The following is a 13,662-nucleotide window of genomic DNA, read 5'->3' on the forward strand; positions in this document are numbered from 1 at the left end:
GTTTCCTTACAGGAAGATTCCAGGTCCGCCTCAAACAAAGCTTGATGGGGCTGGTGCTGGTGCTGATGCCTATTGGACTAAGGTTCTAGGTCTATTAAATCCTCTGCTCCTAGGAGTGCCAACAGTCCCTGTCTGTACTGATGAGCTGACCTTCCTTAATCACATGTCAGAAGGGAAGGAGGGGGTTTGGATTAACTCTGGATTTGGATTAGGCTTAGGCTGGATTTTGCCTGTGCTTCTGGAAGGGAGTAAAACAGTTTATCCTGTCTTCGCTGTTGTAACCGGGCATCTGCCGGGCTGATGAGTAGCTTATCAACTGAGTTCAGGAGGCCATGAGCTTGCAGGGGATCAATTGTGCAGCAGGGTACAAGGATTCACCACAATCCCTAAGGCAGATCTGACCTTGGGGGATCAGTGGGGCATCGGGCAGTTCAGTCAGGGCCTTATCCAAAGCTGATGGGAGGAAACAGGAGGCTTTGCTTTGCTTTAGGTAAGCCGTGGCTCAGGCCCTCGGGATTCAACTTCACAGGTGGCTGAGGGGATACAAAATTGGTTTGGGAGGGCGAGACCCCTTGGAATGACCCAGGGAAAACACTTCCCTTAAACATGTGCGCACATCAGCATGTGTACATAGCCCTTAGAGCTGGTGAAAGTCTTTCCGATAAAAAGTTGGGGTGGGGGTGGAGGGGGGTGAGATGGGGGGAGGGGTTGATGAAAGTGTTTTTCAGAAAAATAAAACTTTTTGCAAAAGAAAAATTTTAAATTTTGATCAAAATTTTTCAGCCAACCATTCTGAGCTGTGGGTGAAATCCCAGCCTCTTCCCCCTTGTTTTTATTCCTCCCCCAAACTTTTTCCACTTGAAACCAGTGGGGGATGTTTGTATCCACAGAAAATTGGCAGTCTTTTCACCAATAAACACACATTGTGGGAAATTTCAATTAAATAAAAAACATTTTGTTTCTGTCGACATTTTTGTGAAATATGTTTGACCTTTTTAACAAATACCGGCTCTGGGTGGGTGGGTGGCTGGGTGTAAGCTTCATTGAGTCAAAGTGCTGGATTCAGACCTGGCTGTAACGGCAGGCACTCATCCCGCAGGTGCCCCCTGGCAGCCCAGTGTTGAACCACAGTTTTGCCTGCCTCCGTTTCCCCTAGTAAGCTTTCAGTACGTTCAATGAGACTTGCATACAGTGAAAAGCGCCACTTCTGGAGTCTGGTTTATTAAGCATGGTAGGTAAATAAGCTGTCTCTTCCTGCTCTAAGTCTCCAGGCCTCTCCACTGCTTGGAGCTCTGTAACTTCTCCCCTGTACAACTTTGTCTTTGTCTTTCTCCTTGGGAGTTTTCTCTCTTTGCATTCTGGGGGGGATCTGAGCAGATGCCTCTGCTCTCCAGGGTGGCATCACTGGGAGTAGCTTCTCTCTCCCCAGGAGCTTCCTCTGTCCTGGGGCCTCCTGACTGAGCGCTTTATAACTCTATATACAGCCCAGTGTCAGGACTGGGACAGTTTGATCTAGTGGTCAGAGCCAGGGTGGTCAGAGCCAGATTCTAAGCCAGGGGTCAGAGCTGGAATTGGGGAGCAGTAGCCACTTGGGAAATCGCTCAGTTTCTTGGACAACTCCTTGTGCCTCCTTCTGGCTTAAATGGTTTGGTCAGGCCAATCAGTGGGACTAGTCATCGTCCCCAGGCTGGATTCTGTGGACAGTGCCTGTGGGCTGGGTTCGAGTTCTGCTGGCCCCTCACTTCCAGCTGTTCTGGGCGGCCTGCCTCGTGGTGGCCGGGGGGAAGGTGCCTGGTACCTGTGAGCCCTTGCAACCCAGTGTTCCTTAACTAACTAACTGCAGCTCAGCAACGTGTCCACTTAACGATGCGCAGGTGAAACTTGCTCTCCCTAGTAAGAGCCGGTCACAGGGAGGCTGGCTGGCTGGCTGGCTCCTCAGAAGCCAGTCCCTGGGACAGAGGCAAATCCATTCACTTCAGTTGGTTTGTCCACCGTTTACCCCAGGTCTGAATTTTTGCAGAGGGCGATCCCTGCAAAGAACGGGCCAAGGCCAGGGCAGGTGTAAGCCAGGATAACGCTGGTGACTTTGAGCAGGGCTGAACTTGCCCAGTGACTGTTGTTATGGCAAGGGATCCCCTAATAGGGCTGCACATATCAGAAATCCAGGAGGCCTTTTTCCAGCCTTGCCCAATTCCCTCCTCCTTCCTTATGTTGTCAGAGCACAGGCACCATCTGGAGAATGCTCCTTCCCCTTGGTGAGTTGGGATGATGGCCGCTGACCTGGCCATGGCTCAGCTGAGAGCTGCTAGCAGAGGGTAGACCCAGCAACCTGGCAGGGAGAAGACAGGTAGATTGTTTCCACTGCAGACAATGGTGGAACTGTGGGAAGCTCGTTAGCTCCGGGCAATGACACAATGAACTTTTACCCCCACGGAACTAAGAGCTCAGGAATTCTGGAGTCACAGGGTTTGACGTCTCATACATAACTGTGCAGCCTGCAAGAGGGGCCAATGGGTAAAAGTGGCTTCTTCACAGGAGGGGGTGGACCTCTGGTTGCAGAGCGGAGGACTCCAGACTCGGTCCCAGAGGAGCAGCTAGCTACACCTGTGACTTGGGCTGGGATAAAGTGGCTCAGGAGGAGGAGAGAGGGAGGGAGGCCAGCTCGGTTCAGTTTGCAAGAAGCCAGACCATGGTCCAAACTGGAGGAACCGAGCCACTAAGCGTGTAGAGACAGAGGGAATTCAGCAGTAGATTGCCAGTCCTTCTGTCTCCGCACTGGGTTATTTTTAAAATCCCTCCTGTCTCGCCAGCTTTCTGGCTCCAGCGTCCGGCGGGGTTTCCTGGACTGTTGCTGGCTGGTCCAGGGCAGCATCTCCAGCCAGCCCTGGCAAGGGTTGTGCATTTACAGGGACCAGAAGGCAGAAGAGCATTAACAGCTTCAGAGAAAGCAAAAGGCTGATTGTTACCATCCCAAGCCTCAGCGGCGGGGGCGGTGGGGCTGGGGGGGGTGGGGGGGGCGGGGGAATGTGAGTGCCAGCAACTCCTCCTCCTCCTCTATCTCCCAAGGGAGCATCCAGAGCCAGTGACGTTCGCTTGCCGAGCCCCACAGCTAAATAGCAATATAAACAGCAGCTCCCACTCCCTGGCTTTTGGGGCCAAAGGTGCCGGGGCTTAAGCTCTGGGTATGTGAGCTGGGTAGACAGATGGCCGGTGGCGGGGCTCATGTTGAGCACTAATAAAGAGCAGTGCGGGTGTTTTGGCAGCAGCGCGGGCTAGCCACGCGAGCTTGCACCGAGGGAGTAGCTTCAGGTGGCTAGTCGGAGCCTCTGCCACCCGGCTCTTTTTAGCTTGCTAGCACACGGCTGTCTCCCCGGGCTGGGAGGCTCGTTCCCCGCTGTAGCATCGCTATCCCGTTAGCAAGGCGCGGGCCTTCCCTTGGCCACGCCACACTGGGGGAACGGTGCCAAGAGAGGCCTGTTCTGCCCGTGCAGGAGCTCGCTTGGGCCTGGGCATGCGGGTGGAGTTTGAAGGTGTAACGAGCCATCGTGTGCATTGCTACACAGACCAGCCGTGCAGCGCTGGGCTGGGCCGTACACAAGCGATTATACGGGCAAGGCTCCCCCCCCATGGCAGCAGAGCTCCTCCCTGCTCAGACCCTGTGTCCCAAAGACCCAGCCCCGTCAGAAAAACGCCTCCCCAAGGTGAGACTAAATTGGCCAGACGTGGGCTGAGTTGCTGCACGGGGGGGTTGCACAGCCACCAGCCCTCCACCGAGGATGCTGCACCTGCCTGGAGAGCCATGTGCCAAAGTCTCCTCGCTAGAAGCTGTCAGGCTGGACTGCAGACAGCCCCCGGCCCTCTGTGCTGCTACCGTGATGCCTGCAAAGGACTTGCCACTGACCGCAGCTCGGCAGAGGATGTTCCAGGACCTTGGCTTTTTGTGCTATAATTTACTCACTTTGCTGTTACGTCACCCCCCGCCCCATTCATCTCATCTCCCTGTGGCACGTTGCTCTCTTGCTGTAACCTAGATCATGGGCTTTTACGGGCAGGGACTGTCTTTTTAGTGTGCGTCTGTGCAGCAGCTAGCACTGTGGGGCCCTGATCCACGAGGGGAGCTGCCAGGCCCTCCTGCAGTAGAGGAATACGAATAATCACAAGAGGCAGGTGAGGACAAGACTTTGAAATGGATCCCTCTAGGATCGGAGCTTCGCGGGCTTGCCCGAAGAGGAAGTTAGTGAAAGGAGAAGGGGGTTGTTAGCCAAGTTTAGACCCTGAAACCTCACCAGTAGATGGTGTCCTAATGGGAAAACCATGAGCCTTCCTAGGAGGGGTTGTGGTGGGCACTGAGAAATACTGGGCATTTTGTTCAGGGGTTTATATTGGGAGCTGAGTCAGTCCATCACCAAGGCTAAAGGCTTCTGGGAGGAGGCTCCTTGTGTTTCTCTTGGATCAGATGTTTCCCCGGAGGGAAGGATGGGAGGCAAATCAAAGGAACTGAATTCCCAGGATCATCCCGGGTAGGAACAGGGCGACTGAAACGGCTGCCCAGTATTCCCTGTAACAAATCTGGGCTGGGGCTGATGGAGGCAACTTCCCCCATTTCCGCACCCTCGCTTCAGGTGCCCCGGGCAGCTGGGCGCGCCTTCTGCTGAATTAGTACTAGGCTATTGCCCTCAAGTTAACGTGCCTTGATATAATACCCCTGTTACAGGGGTCAGGGGCTGATGATTTAGGAAGTGCTTTGGGCCTCTGCTAATCCTGCTGGCAGGTCGGGTAGATGTAGAGCCTCTTTGAAATCCAGGTCTTGGGGCGAAACCAGGCCTGGCATAAATGGGTGCAGTTCAGCTGCTCCAGGGTTGAATTTGGCCTGTTACGTCTAGATCAGTTGTTCTCGACCTTTTCTGTCTCATGGCTCCGTTACCCCCTGGTCTAGATTGACCTTTGCTGCGTAAATGCCTGGATGCCCTTAATTCTGTGGGTGGGACTGGTGACTTTATAAAGCAAGTGGGCAGAGCGTGAGTCACAGGCAGGAATACACAGGCAGGTTTTGTTGTCCCACTGCTGTACAGGAATCCCCAGTAACCGCAGGTGTTCTTTTCTAGGTAGAAGAAATGTACTCGACGGTGTGCAAAGCTGGCAAGAAGAAGAAACACCAAGGCTCTGCTCTGTCCCTCTCTGAAGGAATGGACCTTGGGGAGACGGGCCAAGGAGAACAGGGGTGGCCAGCTGCCCATCTTGGAGATGTCAGGGCGGGGTATCAGTCCACACCGGGCCAAGTCTCACGCAGTGAGCTCTGCTATGAGTCTATCAGTGTTGGATCCTGGACTGAGCACAGCAGGAACCCAGCCCCAGAATCGGCCTACGAGGCAGTAGATGTCAACTGGAAAAAGCCCAACAAAAGGGACAAGTCTACCAAGAACTGCCCTGCTGAGAACTTGTATGAAAGCATCAGCGAAATGTGGGAAGGGGGCGCTAGGACCACAACTGCCCTGACGGCTCCCAATGGGTTGGAGATATACATGACAGACTTATAACCCCTTATGCATAGCTGCCCCCTTCCAGGGACGATCTGTGCTCCTCCACCGAGACCTCCAGCTGTCTCAGATCTCAGCCACATGGCGAGGCACAACAAGAACATCCAACACCACAACGGTAAATACTAAAAACATCAACCCGCTCTAAATCCTCCTGCCTCAGGTCTCAGGCCAACCTGTCACTAATGGGAGTTTCCCTGTGGGCTAGGTATCCCATTGCTCCTTCTGCAGAAATCCTTGCACCTTCTTCTGAAGCAGCTGGTGCTGGGCACTGTCTGAGGCAGTTCGCTGGGCTACATGGACCTATGGTGACCTGAAAACTACAGGCAAAAGAACTGAGTAATTCTAATAGGTGCCCATTGGAGTTTGGCATTGCTTGGGGGCTGTGCCCATTCTAGGAGCACAGACACCCAGGTCAGGTACCTCTCTTGCCTGAGTCTTTCTGCAGGGTCCAGTGAAGCTGGGCACAGAAACCTAGTTAAGGAAAGGGGCAGCTGAGTTAATAAAGAGGACTCTCCCATATGTATTTTAATCCTGTTGTTCTGAATTTCTGCATCTGTCCCAGCCAGCAGGCTAACAATGCAGCAACTGAGATACCCAGAAACAGGATGGTTTTTATTGCCTGAGAATGCACATTTAATGGGATAACATTGCCAGTTTGTTCCAGTTGAGACGGTGAGGGTTTCCTATCCAGGTTCTTGGAGCTCTCATTATCAGCCTGAGCTGCCCAGGGCTATAACAGTTCAGGGGTAGCAAAACCAGGCAAATGTTGGCCAGACTTCTGAGTCAGGCTGGAGGGTGCAGGCCATAGGCTCTGGAGCGGCAAAAGGAGAGGACAGGAAATTGAGGCAGTGCAGTGAATGGGTGGAGCTCGCCATTTGGGGCTGAATGCACAGCAGGTAGAGCAGATTTGGAGCCAGATAGCTTTGTGCTCAGTGCATGGCCTGGGGGCAGGGGGAAAAGGGTGGGTCTAAGCCACCTGTACACCTCCTCCATCCTTGGGCTGAGCAGGGCCCTTTCAGCCCCTAGCCAAAACAGTACCAGCAGGAACGGTCCTCCAGGTCCTGTTACGGTACCCAGGGACTGCCACTTTGGCCACAGCCCTTCCTGCTGCCAGCCTTCCCTGGTGGTGGCTGAGAACCGGCTATGCCCTTCTTACGCCACCCTGGGATTCTCCAGTGTCAGGGGCGTCCCCAGGTACACTGCTTGTTCTGCGAGAGCCGTGCATGCCAGACAGACAGAGGCTGAGCAGCTGGCCCAGAACGCCCATGTGCTAAGCTTGGGAGTTATCGTTGGGGGCCCCGCTAACGGGTTACATGGAGTAACTGGCTCATCTAGTGCTTGGAATATTGAAGAGTCCAGAGACAAATTAGCAAATTAAGGACTGTTTATTAAGAGAGAGAATTTCTGCAGAACTGCAGGGCTGAGCTGGAGTGAGGGCTAACGCCTGCCCTATGTGGATCTAGGAATCTCCTCTCCTCACTAACTAACGTATTAATACAAGGATCCCACGCTGGCTGACAATACCCTGAGAACCCCAGACACTGGTGCTTGCTGCTTGGGGAAACTAGGGCTGTGTACAAATTAACCCTTTTGTGGTGGACACACACACACACACACACACACACACACACTACAGCTGCCTTGCCTTAGGCTGGGTCTACACTCAAGAGTTAAATCGACCCAGCTGTGTCGCTCAGGGCGTGAAAGATCCACATCCCCTCGCAACGTAGTAAAACCACCCTAGCCCCTGGCGTAGACAGCGCTCGATCAGTGAGAGGGTTCTTCCGTCAGCTCGCTACCGCCGCTCGGGGGAAGTGCATTAAATTCGCTGATGGGAGGACCACTCACCCCGCTGTCATGAGCGTCTACACAGAAGCATTTCCAGTGTAAGGAAATCCGCAGTCCAGCAAAGGAGGAGAGAATTGAGGACTCTGCCCCATGGCGCCTCAGAAATGGTGCTTCTGCCCAGAAAGCAAGCCAGGCCTCGTCTCCGCTGGGATTCCAGCCACTGGTGCTGCCGCACTAATGCGGCTCTGATTTGCCCGCTGGCACGGCTTACCTGCAAGGAAACTGTTCAAATCATGCAGTGCCCGGGACAAGCGTGCCTGGGGGCTTCCACCACTGGCTGGAATCCCAGCGGAGACGAGGACTGCGTTCCAGAGAGCTTGACGAGCTGTGCTGTTCAAAATGTGTGCTGTGTATGTAGCGTTTCTGTGTAACGTAGCACCCTTTTAAAGCCCTTACCCTGTAACAGAAATCACAAACCTCCATGCACTGCTTTGATAGTTTGGAAGGTAACTTTGGGAGGCAGTGTTGCCTAGTGAGGAGAGCACTGAAGTGGGACTCAGAAGAGATGTGGGTTCTATTTCTGGCTCTTCCACTGGCCTGCTGGGTGACTATGGGCAAGTCCCGTCGCTGATCTGTGCCTCAGTTTCCCCATCTGTAAAATGGGGATAATGATATTGATTTCCTTTGTAAAGTGCTTTGAGGTCTACTGATGACCAGATTCAGGGATTACTGTTTTTCTTCTAGATGTCTCCTGCTGGCTGTTGAAGGTCAGGAAGCCTGCAGCCCCCTTCAGTTTCCTATCGCTATAATAACACAATAATATCATTAAAGGGCTGAGAGTGTTTTTATACTGGAGCAAACATCTTTTTAAACTTTCACCTAAAAAACGGGCTTGTGGTTGGGTTTTGTTTTGGGGTATTTTTTCCTGACACATTGTAACACACAAACCAACCCCACCCAACCCAGACTTTATTGTCGTGTCCACTAGGATGGCTTCAGGGTTCAAATAAACACAGTGGCGGCATTTCAAGTGTGCCAGCATGTTTGCATTACCAAAGTGCTCGGATGCAAAGGTAACGACAAGTGGCCCTGCAGAGCCTAAAAATGGTGTAGATTTGCCCCATGCAATGGTTCCCTTTGTGACAAACCTGAACCCAGAACACAGCTGGAGGGACCAGGCCGTGCAGGGAGTGGGGAGCTCTGGACTCCAGGCCACTCCGAGAGCCTCAGGCCTGCACACCTCCCTCCTCGCCCTGCGCACGCGCATGCGTGACCATTTGAAAAGCCCTGAGGTGCATTGTGGGCTGCTGGAGGTGCAACCCCTCTGCCGAGTTTTGTAAGCCCTACTTATTCCCAACCCCTGGAGCTCTGTGGGCCCGTCTGGGCGGAGTCAGGATTTGCCCTGGGAAGGGTTGATGTTGATACAGGTAAAACTCTGCATTCCTCAGCTGGGACAATTGGGTTTGCACTTCATTGTCTCTCTCCAGCATCAAATGGGTAGGCTAGTTTCTGGATCCCTGCTGGAGGGAAATGTTTCAGGGATGGGGGAACCTTCAAAGGCCATTAAATAGATTAGGCTGTACGCTTTGTCCTATCCTAAGCTAAGGAAACACTTACCTGCCTTTCAGCTGCCCATGAGTTATCAAGGTGCCGTGGCCCAGATGTTCAGACCTGCGCACCTCGTTCTCAGGTGCCAAAGCGTGCATTTGCTGTGTGTTACTGCAATTGCAGCCATTGTGCCCTGGAATCAGGCTGCACAAATATGCACACCAGGTCCTAAGGTATATTTACTACTCTCATTTCCCCTGGTGATCAGAGCAGGCAATCTACAAGGGTCAACAAACGTGTGTCATTAACATAGCGTATCAAATGTTTCCCCCTCGTGCATTCTGGGGAACAGGCAAATATGGTCATATTTGAATGTGGTTTAGTGCATCTGTGTGGCATAGCGTTACTTTGGTGGAATCAGCTTAATTCCAGTTGGTTCTGATTGAAGTTCCCATCTTGTTTACATTCAGTTTAGCTAAAGGGTACGTAGCCCTGCAGCGGCACCTCTTTGCAAGCACTGAAACAGTGGTGACCTTTAACAGCTCTCCTGGCACCCTTGATTGTAACTGGCAAAGCAGTATCCTGCCAAGATAGACATTGAGCACAAGGCACCAAGCAATTGGTGACCTTTCACCATTGTATTAACACCTCGACTTTTAAATGATGCAGAAATTAGGCTAAATAGTCTTCCAAAGCCCAGTGCCCAAATCCCAAGCCCAGTGCAGAGACAGAGCCGGCATTCCGTTTCACAGGATCGAAATCACATAGCATCTCCGAGTGGCTTTGACCCTCTATTGAATTTCTTTTAAAAACGCTATGCACAAAGTACGTTAAGCCTAAAAGCCTTCCAGGCAGCAGGGAGTTAATGGGCCATTCTTCACGTGCATTTTTGTCAGACTGATGCTTACTGGTGAACCACAGCCTTTAGCGATAGAAAAGCCCTGCTAGAAATCTGGTCCCATCTCTCTGCCAGACACAGTTCCCTGATAGGGGACATATCAGATCGTGAGCCTGTTATAACATTAGCACGCTGTATGTGGCTGCTTTGAATTTAAAAGCATGTGGCTAAGGTGCTAGATTGGGACTCAGGAGAGAGGGGATAAATTCCTGGCTCTGCCAGAGCTTTCCTGAGCAACCCTGGGCACCCTCTGTAAAAACAGGGCTACTAATCTTCCTTTTCTCCCACGCTTGGTCTCTCTCATCTCTGTGCATTGTAAACTCTGCAGGGCAAAGATTCTCTCTCACTAGCGGAGCGTACAGGGCCTAGCACAACGAGGCCCTGTTCTTGTGTACAGCCTCCAGCTGCTCCTGTAACACACCTGAGTAATAATGATGCTGATGGAACCAAACCAAGTGCCATGACATTAGCGCTCGTGGGCCAGGGTTTCGCTATTGAAGTCGTCATTCAGCGACTTCAGTGAAGGGACGTCAGTTGGTACCAGCTGAGCCTCTGGCCCTGGGCATTCAACTAGTTTGTTAGTTACAGTGCTGAGATAGTGATGTGGAGGATTAGGATGTCCGTTCCTCAGGAGCTATCTGCTTCCCCTCCTCATTGACTGCAATGACAGCAGCATACACTGTCAAAGACAATGAAGTCTTCCGAGAGCAGTGGAAACTCTCATTGGGAATGGCTTGACTTTCATGCCTAGCCGATCTCAATCGGTGCTCTGAAGTGGTTTTTGTCCTCGTTAGCAGCTGGTTTGCAACGCCTGGGCTGGCCAAAGCATTCAGCAAGGTCTGAATGGCCACAAGCTTTTTAATCCTTAAAGTGCTGGTGGGGGGCAGGGGGTAGCAGATTTTCTAAAGTGCTCAGTTCACAGCTCCGTTTTTTCCTGGATGGCAATGAAACAGGCTACAGCAGGACCCAGATCTCTGGCCAGCTAGCTCTGAAACCTGTCCTGCTGCACAACTGTTTTATTTGTCACAAGCTGGCTGGATTTACCCGCGGTGGGAACGTCCAGAGCCTATGGGCTATGGTAGGACCTAGGTGGGCTCAGAAACTCTTGGAAAGACACTAGATTTGGCTAACTGCCAGCAAAGGCAACATGCCCTGAAATGTGAACTGTCCCAGGGGCATGAAGCACCTGGGTGAGAACAGCTTCCCTCCCTGTGGGCTCGGAAGCTGGGCAGAGATTAAAGTGCAAATTGGCAGGGCACCCTTTTTTCCTCAGCTAGCTTCCCAGCAAGGGAGGAACCTGCTGAGCCATCGGACATATAGCTGAGGATGTGGGGGCCAGTCCTGAGCCATGTGTGAATCCTGTACAAACAGGCAGCATCCAGGGTTCACTGCAGGAGTGAAGCTTCACACCCTCAGGGCTGCATTCACATCTGTGGTTCCTGCACTCCCCCTGTTGCTGCAGGATTCACAGGAGTCCTGGCACCTCTTGCCACAACCCTGGCTCGGCCCGCAAAGTCCCTTGCCGGGCAGTGCAGGGAGAGTCACCGTGGACGAGCGCTCGGGTGCACAGAAGCCGGTTGCGTAACTATCCTGTGGCTGGGTTCTTCTCACTGCGTCAGAACTGCCCTGGCTCCAAGGACTTCCCGGGGCTGCAGGATCTGGCCCCCTAAAGGAGTCAAATATGTCTATGCATGTTGCATAACTGCCCCCATTGGGGCTCTGACTTTAGGGAGACAGGCCATGGTGTGCCCTGGAAAGGGGGTGATATGACTATTGGCCCCATCCACTTCTGCAAAGCCCCTTAAGATTCATGGCTCTGCTAATGCTAGTGGGATGGTTTCATTATTCAGCTCGTCCAAGGATTGCCCCTTTGACCTTGCTACAGACAAGATTTTCTGCTGGGAAATGGTGTCCCGAGCTAGTTACCAGAACGAAGGTTGGAGAGCGCTGAGGGAAATGAACGTCATGTCTGCAAACCTAGTTTGGAGTTTGGAATGCTGCAAGAACTGGGGCTTTCTCTCACCACAAGGGAACCCATTCTCTTCTTCTGATGGGGAAGAAATCAGGAAGAAGAGGATAGTCCCATCTCTGTCGTATGGCTTTGTGCACAGATGTGTAGAAGGGGAATTGCTGGCTTCATGTCCTGAACAATAGCTGCATCTGTGTGGTCTGGGGGAAAAGCTGGACCGTTTTAATCAACATTTGCCTTGTGACTTTTTCTGATGTGCATGTTCCAGCCTATTCCTGTGCAGCGAAGGTCTCTCTGTGGGGCCATAGTGCGTGTGCCTTTGGACCAGGCCTCTTCGTCAGAATAGGCCTAAGTGTATTGTGGAGAGGCATCAATCCGCACTCACATTGGCATCTGGTACCAAGAACAGTGCCCTTCTGATATACCCTGTCCTCCTAACCAGCATCTTCACCCATATTTCCCTGATAGGCTCCTGATAGTCTCTTCCTACCTGGTCTCATAACCAGAATCCATTCCACATGGGCACAAGAATCTAGTCTAGGTTTCACCTGTGGGTGTCCTGGGTTAAAAGCATTAGCTAGCCCAGTCTACAGGGTCAGAAAGACAGAGGTCTCTCCCTGCCCCCCACAGGCTGCACATGTCTTTGGAATAAAGAAAAGAGCTTGGTCTGGATTCTTCTCCACAACACACCTGCAGTTCACTAGCCCGGTGGCTGGAAGACCCAACAACGCTCCCAGGCTAAAATGCTGGAGTCGGGCCAGTGGCCCGGCTCCCACACAGCTCTGGGAAGTGGTCAGATGAGTTCAATGGGAATTGGACCCACTTATGCCAAGGCCAGCGATGAGCCTATTGCTCACATTAAATGGTATGACTACCAGGGGTCTCCCAAACCCGCTCTGAGCAGCATCGTGTGAGCAGCATTTGGAGAAAAAGGTGCAGTCTGCCATGTTGCCAGTACTCATGATTTTGTCACCGGCCTCATGGTATATGGAGTTTGCTGTCAAGCCCCAGCTCCTGGAGTCCAGGGATTAAGGGAAAATCTCATCTTTCAATGAAAAAAAAGAACAAATTTCTAATCCTTGTGAAGGTGTAGAAAAGTGTCAAAATATGACCCGAGTGCAGCCTAATGGCTCAAAAATCAGAAACCAAGTGAAAAGAACCCCAAGTTTATGATTTGACTTAAAAATCAGGAGATTTTCTTTTCAATCTCATGATTTTTGGGGGCCTGACTCATCTGAGGTTGGTGATGCTGAGATTGAATGGAAACTGTGCCTGCCGTGTTTGGGGTCCAGCCATGCAGCACAAACCCATCTCTTCCTAAACCCTTGTGGAGAGCTGCTCCTCTCCGCCGCGCGCCTCGTGGGACTTGCCCAGGTATGATCAGGGCTTTGTAGACACCGCCATGCTGCAGAACTGGGCATGTCCCCAAGATACCACAGAATTCAGCTTTCTCGCGGCAGGGTTTGCCTTGCTGCAGCTGGGAGCCCGGCATTCTGGATCTCTGACCTGCCCAGCTGCAACCTTCCAGCTTTCCCCACAAGGGGGAGTTAAACGGAGCACGGTGCATGTTCCTGGAGCTGGTCAGCAGGGGGCTGATGAGCCAGAGCTGCCTCCAGCTTGCAGCCAGGGAGCTGAGGGGGAGCCAGAAGCGTAGACTAGCCAGGTTGGATGTAACGGCCAAGGTCTAGGGAGCTGAGGAGTGGAGCTGGCCCTCCTGGAGCATGTAGAGCAATGCCATTTGCTTTGATTTTCTAAGTGCCTTTGGTTTATACTAGGCACTGTTCAACTTAGGCTCTTCTCGGGGGATCCCCGTGGCTCATCTCCAAGCTGAGGAAAACAGACTTCTGTCCTTTGGGTAGGAAAATGTGCCAATCCAAGATGCAGGGTGAAAGATGCCCCTTCTCCACAGGTGTTAGCAG

The 13,662-nt window shown here is 52.4% G+C and overlaps 1 protein-coding gene across 3 annotated transcripts in view; it reads left to right on the plus strand.

The window, feature by feature from the left end:
• LIME1 (Lck interacting transmembrane adaptor 1) overlaps positions 1–8,135 on the plus strand; it is a 28,040-nt gene extending 19,905 nt beyond the window's left edge. For 2 of the 3 annotated variants that reach the window (XM_077831980.1, XM_077831981.1), the window contains exon 6: positions 5,106–8,135. In XM_077831980.1, coding sequence (XP_077688106.1) covers positions 5,106–5,537 — 432 coding nt within the window. In that variant the 3' untranslated portion in view covers positions 5,538–8,135. The remainder of the gene's footprint in view (positions 1–5,105) is intronic. The other variant, XR_013347753.1, reaches the window with a different exon arrangement.
• The last annotated feature ends 5,527 nt before the right edge of the window (positions 8,136–13,662 follow it).

This window comes from Eretmochelys imbricata, chromosome 13 (assembly GCF_965152235.1).
Source record: "Eretmochelys imbricata isolate rEreImb1 chromosome 13, rEreImb1.hap1, whole genome shotgun sequence".
Taxonomy (NCBI): domain Eukaryota; kingdom Metazoa; phylum Chordata; order Testudines; family Cheloniidae; genus Eretmochelys; species Eretmochelys imbricata.